Source organism: Sardina pilchardus, chromosome 9, assembly GCF_963854185.1.
Source record: "Sardina pilchardus chromosome 9, fSarPil1.1, whole genome shotgun sequence".
NCBI classification, from domain to species: domain Eukaryota; kingdom Metazoa; phylum Chordata; class Actinopteri; order Clupeiformes; family Clupeidae; genus Sardina; species Sardina pilchardus.
Window position 1 is genome coordinate 25546215 of NC_085002.1, and position 19692 is coordinate 25565906.

A 19692-nucleotide genomic window follows, 5' to 3' on the forward strand; every position below is an offset into this window, starting at 1 on the left:
AATAGCATCTGGAATGCTGGTTTTCCAGACAGTTTCAAAGAGACTTCTAAGGCCAATGGAAGCAAAATAGGCAAAAGTTTGATGATTTTAAAAAGTTAATAGAAGGACAAATCTAAGGTCAGGCGCTTGGAATTGGAATACACAAATCTTAAAAACAGTGCAGTAAACCAAATGTCCATACTTTCCCCATAGATCTGTTGAGACACATAAGACTATGAGGGGCAAAAAGACCAGCATCAGGCAGAAATTTACACACACACACACACACACACACACACACACACACACACACACACACACACACACACACAGTTCCAGTTATTCACAAAATAGTTTCTGTGGGTGAAACCTTTTGTAACTAAGACCTTAATAACGGGTTCCAAAGGGTTGTGTACAGACTTTCCTTAATTGTACAACTTTCAACCATCCTAGTTGGCTGACTATCTTTTAATGTCTCTGTTAGTTCAGGATTGTTGTAGACCGATTGTTGAAGCCCTCAGTGACCTCCAACCAACCCCCCCCCCACACACACACACACACACACACACCCTCCCAGTGTTCATCCTAGGCATTCGCCTTCTTTTGTGTTGTCCTGACAACAAAGGCCAAGGCTTGAGAATTCACGCTTTTCAAATAAACCCGTGACATAAATCTCAAACCTCAAACTCTTAGATGAAGACCAGACAAAGAGGGGAGTGAAAACTCACAAGGGAAAAGAAGGACAACAATAAATGCTTATCGTTATAACTTGCATGCTAAAGAAAAATAAATAAATATATTTTTTACCTAGGGCCTACTTTTACATGGTGTTTAGCTGTTTCTCTCCATGCAGCAGATGATATGACCCCCCCCCCCCCCCCAACAGAGATGCAGAGAGATGTTAAAGGAAGGTGGGGCCTTCAAAGTGCTTGAGGAATGTGATTGGCCAGCTGAGAGAGGGGGAAGGCTGTCTGTCATGACTGCGTGCTACTCTCTCCACACTGTGTGGAGCGTCTAGGGTCCCTGCAACAACTTAAGCTATGTGCTGAAGACTGCCAGTGTGAGAGACAGACAGACAAACACAAGAAGAATCTGTTCTACAGAGACACAAAAACATAGAGGGAGTTGAAGATAGAACCTCATACTGAACTGAATTGTGCCCATTGCCAGCTATGGTGCGGAGTGCTTGGATTTCTTGAATGGACTTTTGAATGGGCGGTGTTTATGTGTATGGATTCTGACTGAAGCTGATTTAAAGAAATGGAGGTAAGCGCGTTTTCTCACTTTGGGGGGTTGAAAATATCAAATATGTATAAAACGTATTTTAATTTAAAACTATTTAATTGCTCATTAGTTGATCAATCTTAAAAAGTTTGTTCTTGTATTACTTTCACATTAATTCCTCAGAGTGAGAACATAACATTAACTTGTTAATAACATTCTCACTTAATGATTAAAACAACAACAACAACAACAAGGACAACTGTGTGCCAAGCTTTCCTCTCTCTGGTGTGGTCTTAGTGCCACCCGGCCAGCTTTTGCTGATAGACAGACCACCAAGTGCTGGGATTTTTGTCAAAAAGCCGTGGCGTCAGCTACCTCTGCTGCGGGTTTCACGCACTGCTGCTGCCCGACCCCGTCAGTCCACAGCGCCGCTCCTGGGTGTGCTGCCCCTAGCTGTGTAACCTGAGAGGGTTTGTCCGGCACCAGAGTGCTGAGGGGGACATTTCTACCAATGTCATTAGCACCCTGGACTCTGTGTAGAGAATCAAGCCGGGAAAGCACATTATCAGGACATGCTCAGTATCATCTGAACTTTGTCATGTTTCCCTCAGAGCCTTGTTATGCTGCTGCTGCTGTCTTTATTCTGGGATGTGTGGTTACTGTGTGAGTTTAGCCTTTCAAAAGTTGTTCTCTTTCGAAAGACGGCTCTCGTTTCTACGCATCTAGCCTGTCTAGTGTGGGTGTCCTGACGGTGAGGTTTGTGGGGTTTGAATAGTGTTTCTGCAGCTGTGGTGGTGGTTAGGCGTATGAATGCAGAAGTTGAGACGTTGTATAGATCTGTCAGATAAAGAGAAGTCACCAAAATGGAGTGAACCATGATTTCTTGATCGCTTATTGAAATGCAGCTTGGGTGTTACTGCTTGAGCTGTACAACACTGTTAAAAAACAGAGGTGTGAAAGTGCGGCTTCAGACAGTAAAAGTCCTGCAGGTCTGTGTTCCACTCATTCAATCAATTAGCTGATTCTAATTAACACAACTTTTAAGCCAGGTAGAAAAGTGAAATCACCTGTGTTAAGTGCACAGGTAGACTACATGGCAGGACTTTGACTTTCTGAAGCCGCGCTTTTACATTTCTGATTGAAAATTACTTGGTGGGTCAGGGTTGAACAGTGTTAATTACTAAAACTACCCTGAATGGTCAAATCAAATGTACTTCACTATAAAATACAACTAACATGCGTAAATATGGATTGAAATAGACAATCTAAGTCATTTAACAATGACACCCACTGTGTGTGTGTGTGTGTGTGTGTGTGTGTGTGTGTGTGTGTGTGTGTGTGTGTGTGTGTGTGTGTGTCAGTGTGTGTGTGTGTGTGTGTGTGTGTGTGTGAGTGTGTGTGTGGACTTCTGTGCCTTACTCACAGTTTTGTGCCTTACCCTGGGTGTGTGTGTGTGTGTGTGTGTGTGTGTGTGTGTGTGTGTGTGTGTGTGTGTGTGTGTGTGTGTGTGTGGACTTCTGTGCCTTACTCACAGTGTTGTGCCTTACTCACAGTTTTGTGCCTTACCCACAGTTTTGTGCCTTACCCTGGGTGTGTGGGTGTGTGTCTGTGTCCAGTGTGTCCACTGGTGTAGTTAGTCCCAGCTGGGCTCCCTCTGTCGCAGGCCAGATCGGTTATGGCAGGAATCTGTGAAAAAAAGACTCCCTCTTCACAGCTGTTCAGGGGACATACTGTAAAGTACATGCATGCATGGCATTAGGTTAGTTGGTAAACATTTCCATCCAAAACATCTTTTGACACTTTGTCCTTTAGTTCTTGTCCACTCAGCTGTATTCTATATGTATCGTCTTATGCACCCAGTTTCATGAAATGTTTGAATATCATAGATATGAATCAAATTAAATGAATCAATGAATCAAACTTAATGAAAAATGTCAGATTAGAGCATCCGACTTGTACTTGCAGACACATTTGTACAACAACCTGATCATAGGGCAGGATAGAGAAGCTGAAGATATGGACAAACAGCAGGGAACCTTTTGAGGTGTAGATATCTCCGTCCATGACTTTGGTGGACATCTCTGTTTGAAGATAACTTTAACACACTTTAAAAACTAAACCAAACCAAATCTTTGAGTGTGTGATCTCACTATTAAGTCATCATGTCAGAGTGTGTATCGGTTGAAATGTTGTGATCCTTGTTGACTTGGTCTCTGGGTGGGAGACCCAGTGCGGCATTAAGGCCCTGAATCACTGGGTTTGGGCTCTCGTCACAAATTAGCAGAGGGGTGCGGCAATGGTCATTCTGCTGGATTTAGCTCACATCCTCCCCCCACCCCCCTGATGTGTGATTTTCACAAGAGCGAGTGGCATCTGTGTCGTAATCATCCGTTTGTCCTTCCAGCTAAGACAGAGTGACAACTGAGCAGGCGAGGTGATGAGAACGAGGAGCCGCTTTTCCTCCCCTAAGCCCACACTCTTAAAATTAATGTGTTGAAAACAACACATCACTGTGTCCAGATAGGGACAACACAGTTTGTGTTGTTTTCAACACATTCGCTTTAAGAGTGCAGGGCCCGGGGTCTGCGGTCTGCGGTCTGCCTGCGCATTGTTGCTTTTGTCCAAAATGCGTGAGAGAACAAACTTTTGGTCAGCCCTGCGACAAAAAAAAAAAAAGGAAAAAAAAAAAAGCCCATCTCATGTCGTGGCTGCATGGTGCGATGAGCTGAGAATGAGGTCATTTCCAAAAACACAGAAAGTCACAGAAGCGCATCATGGTGCATCAGCAGTCTGGGGTCACTTTGCTTCAGCTCAGCTCAGCTCAGGATCTGTGATCAGTGTGACGCACACCCCTCCACCCCCTCCACCCCCACCACACACACACACACACACACAAGAAGAAGTAGAAGTGGTGTTTCTCAAGCAAGTCTGCGTGGCTTGAAGAAGCACCATCTCTACGACCTCCACCACCCCCACGTCTAGAACTACCAACACCCGTCTTTCACATCAGGAAGTTCAAATAGGCATGACTCCCTTTTGCCCCTGCGCATCCGAAGCTTCCATCTGCCGTGCTGTGGATGAGTCGCCTCGGCTGTGACCCCTGATCATCAATCACTGAAGTGTGTGTGTGTGTGTGTGTGTGTGTGTGTGTGTATGTGTGTGTGTGTGGGGGGGGGGGGGGGGGGGGACTGTGTTGTTTTCTGATGGCTCTGACACTCTAAAATCTGAAATGTTTTCAGTCAGAGCAAAATGCCCATTCTACAGTCCATTCCACTGACGGTGCAGCATTCGCTATCATTTCCCTATTTCCTCGACACTCTTAAGCATGAGTGATTTTCACAGGCTAGAGCTGACATGCAGATATGCGAAACAAGCACATTTTTACATGGAAATGACAATGTATGCATTTTGAGGAGATCAACATAAAAACAGCTCTCTGTTCATTAACTGAGCATTGGGTGGACGACGTACAGATACACTTCAACTGCATGAGCAACAGCATTGCTCCCAAACACTTCTGCCGCCCTGTGTAGGACACTGATGCTCTTGCCTCCACGAGCTCCACAGCTATCTGTGTTGTGGACAAGAGATGCTCTGCACAGCGCACGGGAGCCATGTTGAGAAAGAAGCGCACAATGTGGTGATGGTGGAGATGAGTGACCGCATGGAGGGAGGGAAAAAGCAGAAGATGACACAGGCAGGAAGTGAGCTGCTAAATAAAAAGCCAGCAGTCGGGCTGGAGATAACACACACACACACACACACACACACACACACACACACACACACGCTAGTGCACATGCACACACCACACAGGCAGAACAGGAGCACAGTAGCTATTGGCCGGGTTTCCCAGAATCGTTAAGAAGCTCTTAAGTGCTAAGAACTTCTTAGGAGCGTTGTAAGAATGTTCTAAGAACGCTCCTAAGAAGTTCTTAGCACTTAAGAGCTTCTTAACGATTCTGGGAAACCCGGCCATTATCATTAGAGCTCACAAATAACTTTCTCTAGTTCTTTAAATCCTTGCACTATCAAACTATTGGCACAAACTAATTGCGGACATCTAAGAGGAAAAAAAGCATCTTCTGATATAATCATACCACAGTCCGAGGGTAGGGTTTGCTAACAGGTCAAGGCCGGGTTTCCCAGATTCGTTAAGAGCAAGTGCTAAGAACTTCTTGGGAGCGCTCTAAGAACGTTCTAAGAACATTCCTAAGTTCTTAGCACTTAAGAGCTTCTTAACGAATCTGGGAAACGCGGCCCAAGTGTGTACCAATGAGCAGATGAGAGCAGAGGGGAGAAACAAAGAGGGGAGTAATTGGCCTGTCAAATTAAACGTGTGCCCCTGTAAACCTCCTCCTGGAAAACTGGGAGGTTGTGTAGGAAACATCTCCCAGGAAGTTTGGCTGTGAGAATAGAGGAGTTGTATATGATATCTGTCACAGTGCTGAAACAGGAAATACCAGGGCAAGTAGACAGGGGCAATGTCACAGCCATTCTGGGGCCACAGCACATTCTGCGTCCTCCTTTTCTAAAACTCCCATTCTGATGGGATCTTTGCTGAGGAGTGTCCTTAAATGTCCCTGTTAGATTTCCATACACAACATCCTTACTGACTGATGTGGCAATTCTGTATGAATTGCCACTTCCCTCCTCTCATAAGACAAACTCTCTCTCTCTCTCTCTCTCTCTCTCTCTCGCAGACGTTCTGTATGTTCTGCCCCCAGACTATACAAATCCCCAGATTTGGCTTCCTTCCACAGTTGTGTCTGCATCGTGAGCAACCAAAAGCTTCTCCTCATGTCACCATGATATCAGCCATGCAATCCTCTTAAAATGCGCCGTAAGTGAACGCTTTATGTCCCTGCACTGACAGCGCGACAGCCTGACATGCATGGCCCGCTGTTGCCTCCGCAGTCGCCGTGGTGGGAACGTCTTGGATGTCTGTTTTACAGACTCACTTCCTCCCTGGGTACTGAGAGAGACAGGAGCCTCTGGCGCTCGGCGGGGCCTGACTGGGCTATGCTGAGCGTCTGGCTCTGGCATTGACACAGTTTAAATGTTTACCGTGCGTTATCCCTCTCGCCTCCTGCGAAAATATGACACGCATCTGAGCCAGGCGCGGCTGGGTGTCACTGGGTTTCCTCTCATAAATCGGAGCAAACTGTTGATAAGTCTGATCTTTACCTACAGCGGGACAGAAATAGACAGTTTCGATTTCACTGCTGCTGGATGACTCCCCGTGTGCTTAAAGAGAGGAAGGCTTGCACTCTGCACACACCAAATGAGTAGACATTTGACTTTGTGAAGGTGAACTGCGAAAGTTATTTGTGAAAATGAAAATACTGAAGGTGTTTGCAACCAGTAACCAAGTCTGACATCTCAAAAGGTTCCATGATGCAACACATGCACGTTTGCAGACAAACCTCAGAGCATTGGTAGATGATGCATACTCAGGTACAACACATCTAGTGTTTTGAAAAAAGGTTCTGATTGCTGCCTGCCCAGCATTGCACGCATTTCTGACCGGCATCTACCGGTCCGGCAGTGCTGCTAGTGTTACCAAAGATAATTAAGGGCGGAGCAAGATACTTCATGAGAAGCCACTTCCTGGAACCCGAATCGCAAGAGGGGGGGTCAAAATCCCCCTTTATGCAGAGCAGAGGCAGCAACTGTTCCATTGAAGTCTATGGACATAGATCAGAATTTCAACTATATGCTAAAATCTCCATTCTCTAGAGTTAGGAGTGTGAATTCTGGGCACGGTTTCATGACCCTCAACCCCTTCTGACCACTTCAGGTACCTTTTTAGCATTTTTGAGCATTCCCGTCTGGAGAAAATCGACTTTATATCAGGTGTGCCCCTCTTGTTTATTCTGCTTATTGGCCGGTTGCTACGTACGCTCTACCTTGACAACACATTAGCCAGCCAGCTGAACCAAATCCTGATTTGTGCTAACGACGATCAGATGGCGCTGGGGTAGGCTAACTTAATGAGAGCAGCGACATTTTTCCATTATTCCATTGATGTTTTTATTCAATTCCTTGAAATGTATGCTTTGTGTGTGTTACTTCCATATTAGAACTAATAAATGTAGAGGGCTTGAAAGAGCAGCAAGATTATTTTGGAACATCATCAAGCATTGATAATCGAGTGCTTGATTTTGTACACCTGTGGAAAGGGACCTGATGAAACCCATGAATACGTCTGACACGCAATGACGCGCCTCTTTATGCAGAGGAAGTGATCCCCGTTTTGCGCCCATAGACATGAACTACGACGACGTATCTTGCTACGCCTTAAGGATCTTTGGTGTTACATGGAGGTGGTGACCTGACCCTGGGCCATGACCCTGGCCACCCAAAGGTGAGAGGTCAAAGTGTGCCAGGGAAGGCAGATTCCCACACAAGCCCTCACCTCTGCGTGTCCGCGTGAGAATGGCTCCATGGAGGTACACGTGGAATGTGCAGGATGTGGGGATTTTAACTCGGCTCACAGAGGGAGAGAGAAAATAGCCGACTGCTTGCATCGCTGAGTTTCTTACACATCAGCACATTAAGGTTTAGGGAGTAAAGAAAATTACTCAAGTTCCTCATTTAGAGACAATTTTAAACTCATATATTGCTCATATGTTACTGTTAGAATGTAGACAATTATTAGTCAACATTCATGTTAAGGTTACACTCTTAACGAATGTGTTGAAAACAACACAACTTGCGGTTTTTTTTTAACAAATCTCTGTGTCCAGATAGGGAAACACATTTGTTTGAAGTGTGTAGCATTTGAGTTGAGGTCATGTGGATGTACAGAATATTTTGCCATTTGAAGAAGTATTACAGAGCCATCATATACTTGCAACACAGAAATTGCTCTGTCCATATTGCAGTTGTTTATGTATCATGGGAAAGTGGGACAAGGGGGGGGGGGGTTAAGGCAAAGAAAGCAAATAAGCAAGAAAGTGGGGGATGATGGTGGAGGAAAATTAGTGAGTGTGGTGAAAGAGAAAGGGAAATAGAGAGACAGAGAGAGAGAGAGAGAGAGGGGGGGTGAAGGACACAGACAGCTGCAGCTTTCTGCAGTCCTCACACCAGCTGTCTGAGGCTGATCCTTGGGGCCAGGCAGGAGCTGGAATCCCAAACACCTCACAGCTGAATCTGACCTCTTTCTACTGTATCAGACAGACACACACACACACAAAATAAGTATGTCAAGAGGAAAGTACACAAACCGCTAAAAAAGTGCATGAAAGTGCATGAAGTGCATGTTGGTATGCACTCAGAGATGTAAACTCAGAGATGTAAACTCAGAGAGGACCTACGCAGTGTGATCTGCATAAGGCACATGAAAGGGAGCTTGTGTGTGAAAATCCCTGAAGGCCAGGCATTTACACTAACTGACTAACTAACCAAACTGACACCCTCTTTACCACAGCCATGTGTATTTCAGTGGGTTTTTTTTTTTAGCACTCACCGCACTCTATTCATTAGATTGGGTGTGTGATCTGCATGCATTGGCACCGTTGAAGAAGTACCACTCGGACACCGTATGTCTCGGCCACAGACCCCAAGCCAAGCGTGTTTTTCTGCCTCGGTGGTATGGCGGTGGGCTGACCGGCTGGCAGCGGAGTGTGTTGGGGCGAGGGGGGGGGGGGGGGGGGGGGGGGGGGGTGGCAGAGCAGGGTGCTCTGCTCTGATGTGGACATGGGCAGGAGAGCTGTCGCTCAGTGTGCTGTCCTATGGGGCCACGGGCTGCTGCCTTGAAACCTGGCAGCCTCTTAGCCTCTGACAGGTGCAGAGTGTGTCAGGGAGCTGTGGGGTGAATGGGGCCTTTGTGGCAGAGGACTCACCCTGCAGAGAGAGATAGAGAGAAATAGAGAGAGAGAGAAGAAGAAGATGAAGAGAAAGAGAGAAAAAGTAGAAAGAGAGGATGACATAGAGACTGCGAGAGAGAGGGGGACATCAACAGACACAGATAGAGAGCGAGAAAGAAAGAAGAAGAAAAAGAGAGACATAAAAAAGTAGAAATAGAGGTCGAGACAGAGATAGAGATTGCGAGAGAGGGATACATCAACAGACAGAGAGAGAGAGAGAGAGAGAGAGAGAGAGAGAGAGAGCCATGTAAGGCATGGGTAGTGGGCCCCTGGGGTATCGGCTGAGGTTGGAGCGTTAGGAAGGAAGCCTGCGAGCGTGCAGGGCAAGGATAGGGTGAAGCCATGCTGAGAGAGAGAGAGAGAGAGAGAGAGAGAGAGAGAGAGAGAGAGAGAGAGAGAGAGGGGAGTGTGCCACTCTTCCTCTCCACGGGCACCCACGTTCGAGACTGATCGCTTGAAAGAGCAAAATGTCAGAATGGGGGTGGAGGGTTTGTCAGATGAATAAGTGTTATCACAATTCATTCAGTGGAAGAGGCTACTGTAATTATTCTGTGAAGTAATCTTTAACACCACAACAAACTTCCGCCGTCCCACATATCATAAGATACATCACAGTGTGCTGTGCTGTTCCAGAGAAATAAAGAATGGTCAATGAATTACATGAACTCCCTTCGTCGGTGGCCATTTGAGGTTTATGACTTTGTTACGGTGTATACACAAGAAATGAAAACATTTGCTGAACATTCTATTCAGAGAGAGAGAGAGAGAGAGAGAGAGAGCTCTGTATGGATTATAGATTCATATTTGAGTGTTTACATTTCAGGTTTAGTCCCAGTCCTTATGTTGAGTCCCAAAGTGGGATCAACATGCTGTTACTGTGGCATGCTGAGAAGACATCAGGGCTGTTCTGTCGTGTGTATGTGTGTGAGTGTATATGTGTGTGTGTGTGTGTGTGTGTGTGTGTGTGTGTGTGTGTGTCTGTGAGCGACTGTTGGCATTAAGGAATTTCTAGACACATGGGCCGGGGTTTAAAGCGACGCGTGCAGTGAATCCAAGCACACAGGCTGTGTGTGTTTGTGTGTTTGCCTGTGTGTGTGTGTGTGTGTGTGTGTGTGTGTGTGTGTGTGTGTGTTTGTGCGTGTGTCTTGAGGGTATTTAAAAACCAAAGGCATCAGATGTCTCGTTGGGTTCATAACTTGCAGGTGGTTTGGTATTCACTGCAATCACATGCAAAAAGGCACACTGGATCTTAGCCAGAGAATGACATAGTTCCTTATTTCACGATAAAGATCCCTGAACCTTTGTCTGCAACCAATGTTTTTCTCTTAAGACTGAAAAAAAGAGGATATTGAGAACAAAGAGGGGGGTGCTTAATGATGAGAGGTTACACTCAGGTGTTTCATTGTTGCAGAGTGTGTGTTGAGAACATGTAAACAACAGAGCATAAACAGTCATAACATAACTAGCGCAGGAAAAAGGGGGAGCCTAAAGGCTTCCCATACTTATCCTCCAAAAGTCAAGACAGGAAGCATAAACAGGACTCTCGGCAGACATACACATAACAGTGTGACACCGATATTATTTCTCCTGGCTTGGGGGAGACAGATGTTTACAAAAACTCTTGAAGGACCTCCGCTGTCCACCACCTGGTCCATGCCAGATTGGCTTTAGTTAGCCACAATCTGGTGGAAGCTACTGGCTCATGTACAGACTAAGTCCCTGACAAATACATGGCTTGTAAATGAGGGCTAGGAGTTGTTTTTCTCATATAACTTGAAAATGCGTCTCCAAATACGTGCACTACAGATGAAGTAGACACATCTGCAATACTTTCATAAACACAAGCCTTGAAGTACTTGAAGGACATGTTTTTGCAAATACATGGCCTGCGGAATGAAGAATTTGAGACAGGTGACAAATGAGGAAAGGATGTTCCTGCCAACTTCTAAGCCTCTGTGATAGTGAGTGGTCAAAAGCTGACCTAACCCTGACAGCGGATGAGTTGCTAAGATGAACTGACGTTATGCCTTTTTGTGCTGGCACTGGGCAAGTTTGGGAAACAAGGCCAGTGGGCCTCGTATCAGACGGTCGACCAAAGCCGTGCCTGGTCACGCTCGGGCCCATTATCCTCCACAACAAAGAACGCGTCTGTCAAGCTCTCAGCACTCAGACATGACACTAGACTGCAGTCAGAGACCCTAAGAGGGAGATTTCCCCTGCAGCAGCTGACTGAGGCTGATTTGGCTCCCAGACCCAGTAAATCTACAGGACACAGAACATCAGATCCACTACATGCCAGGTTCCTCATTCCACTGCCGTATGGGTTAAGGTTCTCTTTTTGTTTGTTTATCTAAATACAGTAGATGAAGGTCTACTTCTGTGCTTGGCACAGTTTTGTTTCCGATACTATTTGCGGATGTGTGAAATGTAGGATTAAAATATACCTCCAGTACATTCTAAATTCAGCATTAAAGGCGTTCTAAGCTCGTGATCGTGGGTAGCGTCACTTACTCATGGGCTCCCGTGCTGCAATTGAAGCTCTCCTAGATGCACATCTCATCGATGATTTGCTGGAACAGTTTGTTATGTTTTCATAGCCCGTTGGTCCAGGTTGTTTTTATTGCTTTTTTTGGAGCCTGCTGTCCACAGAGACTGTGTTTTTCTACAGTGTATTTAGTGCAAAAAAATGTTTTAGCCTAAAAAAAATGTCTGCCATCGCTTAGAGCATCTTTAACTTTGCCACTGTTGTAAACTTTCTGCAGAACGTCCTCGCCAAAGCTCTCTATGACAACACGGCGGAGTGCTCGGATGAGCTGGCATTCCGGAAGGGCGACATCCTCACGGTGATGGACCAGAACGTGGCGGGCAGCGTCGGATGGTGGAAGTGCTCCCTGCACGGGCGCCAGGGCCTGGCGCCGGCCAACCGGCTGCTCGTCCTCTCCCCCTCCCAGGCCGAGGCGCTCTACCCCCAGACCTCCAGGCAGGCGGACATGCCCTGCTCCCTGCTGGGCTCCTCCCCGGTCAGGCACGCCCCCCAGGGCATCTACCAGGTGCCGTCGGTGCCCAGGCAGTGTAACTCCAGCCCTGCGTATGAGTGCATGGAGCGCATCTACGAGGTGCCCTCCTCCGCCCCTCGCCCCTCCTGCTGGAGCCCCGGGCCCTTGCCCCTCAGACAGAAGGGCATAGGCTCACCCTCCACGGTAAGCCTCCCTGTTGATAATCCCATTAACATTTCATCCTCTCTACATAAAGGTATTATGTGCTGTATGTGATTTTTAGGTGTGCTGGTATGCGGGAATACTGTCTTTTTTACAATTTGTCTTTTTTACTTTTACTTTTATCTATTTTGCTGCTATTGGGCTGTTGTGACAAGCAAATTACCCACTTGTGGGATTTAATAAAAATTTCTTATAAAGGTTTGGAATGCATGAATGTTTGGTCAACACCTTTTTAAAAATCTGTACTCTGATGTCTTGCATATCTGTGCATAAGATGGCGGTTCTGTGTCTACCCTGTTACATACAGCTGCACAGTTACTGTGAAGTAAAACTGTAGCTTAGCCAGCAAAGCAAGGTGTTAACAACACTGAGGTCATGGCTTCTAGACAGCACATACAGTGAACTGAAAATAAGAAATGCAGAACTTGTGAGTTGCTTGGATAAAAATATTTGACAAATGTGCAAATAACCTAGGCTGGGTGAACCCTGCCTGAACTTCTGGTGAATTTGGATTTCGCCCGGCAGCTAAGGCTGGAAACCTGTACATCTATCTCCTCTGTTCCCTGCCAGAACCTTTGGCTCCAATCAGAAAGTACCTTATCCAAAAGACGCACCGGATCGTTGGTCTGATTGGTTGAAAGACTATCCAAGCGTACAGAGTCATTTGAACAATGCCCATTGATCACACCTCTTGTGCAGTAGAAACAAAGTGCAGCCTCTCCATGCTAATTTTCAATCTTAAAAGATTGAGCTACAAGTATGGTAATAGCCAGACTACAAATGACCCAAAGGATCGATACATTATAGCCTATTGTGGTTGATGCATTATAGCCTATGGACCACATACGGCTGCTAATATAATTCATCAGGATGGGAAGTAGGTCTGCTTTACTCCAGGCCTCCACCTTTCTGTGGAGTAAGCTCTGACTCGGCCTCCACCTTTCTGTGGAGTAAGCTCTGACTCGGCAGCAGTGGTGGCTGATAACAGGCCGCGCCTGAAACGCTGCACTGTGCTGCATTCGGAAGCCCCCGCTGGCTAAAAGCACAAACAGATGGGAGGCCTGGGGGCCTCTCTCTCTCTCTCTCTCTTTCTCTCTCTCTCTCTCTCTCTCCCTCTCTCTCTCTTTCCCTCTCCCTCTCTCTTTCCCTCTCTCTCTCTCTCTCTCTCTCTCTTTCACTCTCTCTCTCTCTCTCTCTTTCCCTCTCCCTCTGCGAGGACAGGCATGCAGCGCGGCGGGCTTTTACGAGCCCGTAAAAGAGGAGCTGAGACAGACTTCAGACACCGCGCTAACTGCAACCAGTCACCCAGGACTGGCGAGGACCCCAGAGAAAACAGGGCATCTGTGCGAATGCCCGCGCCTAGTGCTGCATCGTGGAAGCTGTATAGGGGGATGGGGTTTTTAGTGGGGTGTTGTGGGTCGGCCCACATGTTGGCCATTTCCCCTCCTGCTCCAGGGAATTGCTGTTTTTCTTTACAGTAGCCATCCGCCAGCAAACACCCCTGGCATGGTTTTGATTAAAGATCTGGGTTAATTGGCACAGAGGCAGGCATTTCTGTGCGGTTTGTGGCACTGAGGGCATTTAGGAACCATTATCCCTGTATCCAACAAAAGGTAGCTGACTGCTAGACCAGACGACATGCTCATTTTGTTGGCCAGGTAAACAAAGGTATTTGTAACATTTGTTGTTGCTTGCTTGTTTGTGTGCAGGCCAGAAGCACAGCACCCAGTCCTACAGCGGAGGTGTATGATGTCCCCAGCCTGGTGCGAAAAGCATCTCTCGTCAATGTGAGTCGATAACTCTTTGTCGCGTGTCTATTAAGAAACTTAAGTAAATAACCATATCAATTTTGTGTCAAGTGCATTATAATGCTGCATCATAGACAATAGCCTAATGCTGCATCTCTAACAATACTTTGCCACAGTGCCGCACATTTTCATACTGAAGCTTATTGAAGTCCATAAGAAATGAAGGTACTTGCAAGGTTGCAAATGGTAAATAAAGTGCTTCTCATTGTTAATTGTCTGACTGCAGAATCAGGCTCCAAATCTGATGACAAGGACACCTTCTCTGGTCTTCGACCTTGAGAAGCGCTATGAGGTCATGGACACCAAGATGAGCAACAGCTGCAGCCAAAATAATGTATGCATCATTCACACCTCTTTGCAGCTTGACCAAACGGCTCATGTTTGAATTGCACTTGTAAATTGTGGCTTTGAAAAGTGTGAGCACACAGAATCAAAAAGAAACTATATTTCTGCAACATATTCTATGCATATATGCTTCAGCAGTGTGTACGTGTATGCTACAGTATGTCAGTTGTCAAAAGTCTAGACTTAGTTAGTAGTTCTAAAACCCTCATCACCCTCATATTTGGAATAACAACAAAGAGAATTCCCAAGGGTAATGTGTTTGTAAAGTTTAATGTCTGAACCCGTCCTCTGTAGAAGGGACAGATCTTTAATGAAATGTTTCCTGGTTTTCCTGGCTTTGTGTAGGTGTACGCTGTGCCTCCATCCATATCCCCGGAGCCCAACTACGACATCCCTGTGCCCGCTACCACTGATGCCCAACACCGACTGGCAGGCAGCTACAGCACTCTGCCCATACCCCGCAAATCGGAGTGGATTTACGACGTGCCGGCAGCGACGGAGAAATCTAGCAACTATGGCACCATGCCAGCCAAAGGGGCGAGGGCGCACGTTTGGCCTCCCAACAGCGCCAGCCCTGGCCCAGACACGTCCCTCTACGACATCCCAAAACCCAGCTCCAACGCTCTGCAGGGCGAGGGAGGAACCAGCCCTACCGGCATTTACGACATCCCCCCTGGACAAAAGCAGACGGAGGGGCCTGAGGCTGCGCCTGTTTCCCAAGAGGCATTGCTTTCCCGAGGTGCCGCGGCTTCACTCTGTCGAGCCGAGCCGTTCTCCGCCCGAGGCCACGTGCCGCTGGAGTGCCGGGCCAGTTGCGGCCCGACGTACGACCACCCGCGCGGCCGGCAGCCCCGCGGGCGCCTGGGCCTCATGTCCCTGCTGGAGGAGGACGGCGGCGGCGGCGGGGAGCCGAGGCCCGGCAGCCGCTCGTCCCGCTCGTCGCGCTCGTCCACCGGCGACAGCCAGCGCATCAGCACGGCGTCCACCTCCTCCACGGCCTCCAGCTCGTCCAGCAGCTCGTGCGACTCGCTGGCCCTCAGCTCGTCGTCGTCGTCGTCGCCGGAGCTGCTGCGCGAGGTGACGCTGGCGCAGGACGAGGTGTGCCGGCGGCTGACGGGGCTCCAGGACGAGGTGTGCGGCGCCGTGCCGCGCCTCATGCTGTTCGTCAGCAGCCGGTGGCGCCGCCGCGAGCACCTGGCGCAGCACCTGCCGGCCGTGCGCGCCGCCGCCGAGGCCATCGCCGGCGCCGTGGCGCGCTTCCTCGGCTTCGCGTCGGACGTGCGGGGCAACGCGCGGCGCCTCACCGACGCCAACCTCCACGCGCGGCTGCTCAAGCAGCTCTCCATCGTGGAGGACTCGGGCCTCATCCTGCAGCAGGCGGTGGAGGCCCTGGACAAGGTGGGCTGGAAGCTGGACACGCTGGCACAGGACCCGGGCCAGGCGCAGACCCCCGACCAGCTGGAGCGCTTCGTCATGGTGGCGCGCACGGTGCCCGAGGACATCAAGCGCCTGGTGTCCATCCTCAATGCCAACGGAAAGCTTCTGTTCCGACTGGCGCAGAAGGAGCCGGAGTCGCCACAAAAAAACACAGCGTTGCCAGATTTGAAAAAGGACAAGAGCGACAGTGAACAGGCGGCAGACCCAGATGAAGACGATAACGATTATGTGCAGCTACAGGTATGATCTTCTCATTCTTCCTCATTATGAGAGCAAGTTAGCAGACTTTTTTTTTTTTTTTTAAAGATTATTTTTTTGGGCTTTTTATGCCTTTATTTGGACAGGACAGTTGAGAGAATGACAGGAAGTGAGTGGGAGAGAGTTGGGGTGGGATCTGGAAAGGACCACGGGGCGGGAATCGAACCCGGGTCGCCAGCGTACGGTGCAGGTGCCCCAGCCAGTTGCGCCACTGCCGGGGCCTAGTTAGCAGACTTTTAATCATATCAATGGCTTCACAGATTATCACGGGAAGTTTTTCAAAGGGGCATATTAAAATTCTGTTCATTAATGACAATGTTTGAGAGAAATCACTTGAAGTTAAAGTGAATACCCCATTGTTTCCCATTTAGAAGTTCGAGCAGAAACAGAAGAAAGTATTGGTTAACAGAAAATCCAACGAGATTCCAAATACTCCCAGGAGTCAGGTAAACATATCTCCTTTACAAAATCTTAACATTATGAAACTTGGAAATGTAATTATATTACATTTAGTAATTAATCAAAGTTACCCAATAAAGGCATCTGAATCTGACATCATATGGACAGGATTAAGAAACATAAATGGAATTGAAAATCAGTTCCATAATTCACTTTTAAAGACTGCCTCTGGATGCACCAACAGTAAAATGTAACTGCATGAATCCATCTCTTTCATACAAAAGCCTGTGCATGAACATTTGACCTGTGTAACTTGAGTACTGCACATGAGCAGCTACCCATTTCCTCCTTAATGATCAGCCATGACTGTAGAGCCATAACTCAGCTCTCAAGCACAGCGCGGAGTGGCTGCGGATATTAGGATCAAGCGCTAATGAGAGACAACCTATCCTGTTTTATGTCCAACATCTGAGGCTTTCTCCAGGAGGGGAGCATGTACCTAACCTCATCTCGTCACTCCTCTAAATCTTTACTGCCGTCCGCCCTCCTCTCCTCACTGCTCCACCCCACCCTAATGCCAGCACTCACATTCTCTCTCTTCCTGCTCCTTCACAGGCGCGCTCCTCCTCTTCCAGTTCTCAGAACGGTGAGAGGGATGCTGCCCCCCCGCCCCCCACGGCGCCCAAACCGTTCCTCCGACAGGCGTCGCAGTCGGTGCTCTCGGAACACTGCCGCCTGTACTTCGGCGCGCTGCAGCGGGCCATCAACGAGTTTGTGAGCAGCATCCTGGCCGGCCAGCCCCCCGAGGCCTTCATCTCCCACAGCAAGCTGGTGATCATGGTGGGCCAGAAACTGGTCAACACACTGTGCAATGAGGCCCACCACCGGGACGCCAGCGGGAACAACAACAACACCACCACCTCCTCCTCCTCCTCCTCCTCCTCCTCCTCCTCCTCCTCCTCCGCCGCCAACAATTGCACCACCACCACCACCGCCAACAACAGCCCCAGCAGGAGTGACCTGCTGCACAGGAGCAACCACCTGTGTGCCCTCCTGAAGCAGCTCGCCGTGGCCACCAAGAAGGCCGCCTTGCACTTCCCAGACCAGCTGGCGCTCCAGGAGGCTCAGACTTTTGCTAAGGAGCTGGCGCAACGGGCAAAGCAGTTCCGCCAGTCACTGGAGCAGATGTAGCCTAGCCTGCACCTGGGTTTTAGTGATGGACAGCACCATGACACTTTTAAATATCTGAAAACATTGAGACACATTAATTGAAAGACAAAAAAGTTACAAGTGATTATTATTTTCACATACAGAAAATACTGTATGTGCTGCAAAAGAGCAGGGAGGACATTTTTGTGAGGTACAGCTCCAGACAGGGCCATTCACCTTTTCCAGTGTATAACCAAAGATCCTTCATTACTGACAAGATAGAGCAACATAATGCATCTCTATGGAAGCACAATTCAAACAGTTCCTGTCTGCTTAAAGAGGCGTGTCGCAAAGACGTCATAGTGGGATATCGATCTCTGTCAGGTTGGCAAGCAGTTGCAGTGCGAATAACGTCAATTTCTAGGTCTGCTTAAAGGGGGATTTCGCCCCCCTCCCCTTTGCGAAAACAGAATGCGGAAATGGTCGAACATTTGCGCCTCTCGCTCCGCTTTAACCCTCTCTAACAACTATTTGGACACTTGGATTTTTTCTGGTCCTGCATTTGAGTGCATAGCTAGCACTGGAACTCTATAGGAAAGTGGCGTATTGGCACAAATATGTTAGGCAGACTGCTATCATTTTCATAAAATCCCAAGACAGACATCCGTCTCCCATTAGCTTGTTTGATCATGAAATGGACATGAAATATCATGACAAGTTTGGTCATATCTGCTGAATCATTATTGTTAAAAATTAGAGGCACTTTGTGTCAAAATACATTTCACTTGATGTATTTAGATCTTGAGAAATGTACAACTTTTATGGAATTAGTCATTACAATTAACATTACGTACTGGTAGTATTGTTTTAGGTCTTATTGGTTTGTACATCATTTGTGTAAGTAAGAACCTAAGAGAAGTTTTTTTTTTTTTTTTAAATGTGGTCACTGTTACTAGAAATAATCTGAAAAGTCTTCCCTAAGGTTTGAAATCTTACTGAAAAGACATTCCATCTAAATTTCTGAGTCCTGTAAAGCTCCACACATTTCATATGAGAAAATACAGGCGACATGTGACACCATGAATGCAGGTATTCTTTTCCATTACAATATTTTCATTGTAATACTAAATCCTCCATTTTGGTGAAAAGTCCTGAAAAGCTGAAGTAACACTCTATTTATCGTATTTGGAGATGTCAGAATCCTCCCCCACAGCACCACCAGTTGTGTGAGAAGCCTTATCTGTTTTTTTTTGCTTCCTTTTAGGAAATGTCCATTTTAACAGTTCTCTCAAGCAGTCAGTTTTAGCAGTGTCATGGTCATCAACAAATTTTTGCACTTTTGTTTTTGAGCCAAATCTTAAGGTTAATTTAGAAACAATAGGCTATACCTATATTGTTGATAATGCAAGTGTAATTATTTTTGTACAATTGGGAGTTGATGTACGTATGTTTGAGGAGGTGAATGTGTTCCGTTTATTTTATATTATTGACATTAGGCTGTGTGTACATATTCATTATAGTTTCATTATTGTGCCATATAGACATATTAGTCATGGGAAAGAAACCTTAAGTATGTTATTTGTTATTGTGTATTTAGTCTCTGTGGTTGTTTCTCTGTGTGTTTTCTTATCATATAACATTCTTAATAAAAGTTTCATTATGGAAATAGATATATTTGCCATTTGGCCACCATAGTCCATATCTTTTGGGCCGAGGATTTGATGTTGTCTGGTACAGACAGTCTAAGCTCACAAATGTTATAAGTAGGCCTACAACATAGCTTGCAAGTCTTGAAAGCCTGATGGCCTAAGTTTAAAACTAGACAGCCCAAATCATTTCATTCTTGCTCATTCTGAGGAGATGAATAAAGTTGCTAGGTTTTAAATACACCACTTCGTGAAAACGGTAGCCAAATGTTTGATTAAGTAAAAGGTTAAGGTCAAGAATCAGGACTGCATGGCTCTACCGTAAATTATACGTTAGCGCCCTCTTTTGGTGTAATGT

The 19692-nt window shown here is 47.0% G+C and overlaps 1 protein-coding gene across 1 annotated transcript; it reads left to right on the plus strand.

Annotated features, from left to right (window-relative positions):
* Positions 1-999: 999 nt before the first annotated feature.
* On the plus strand, positions 1000-19347 carry cass4 (Cas scaffold protein family member 4). Its single transcript, XM_062544419.1, has 7 exons — positions 1000-1245; positions 11837-12274; positions 14002-14079; positions 14327-14434; positions 14791-16122; positions 16512-16586; positions 17155-19347. Exons 1-7 carry the CDS (start codon positions 1240-1242, stop codon positions 17728-17730), a joined length of 2613 nt encoding a protein of 870 aa, XP_062400403.1. The 5' UTR covers positions 1000-1239; the 3' UTR covers positions 17731-19347.
* The last annotated feature ends 345 nt before the right edge of the window (positions 19348-19692 follow it).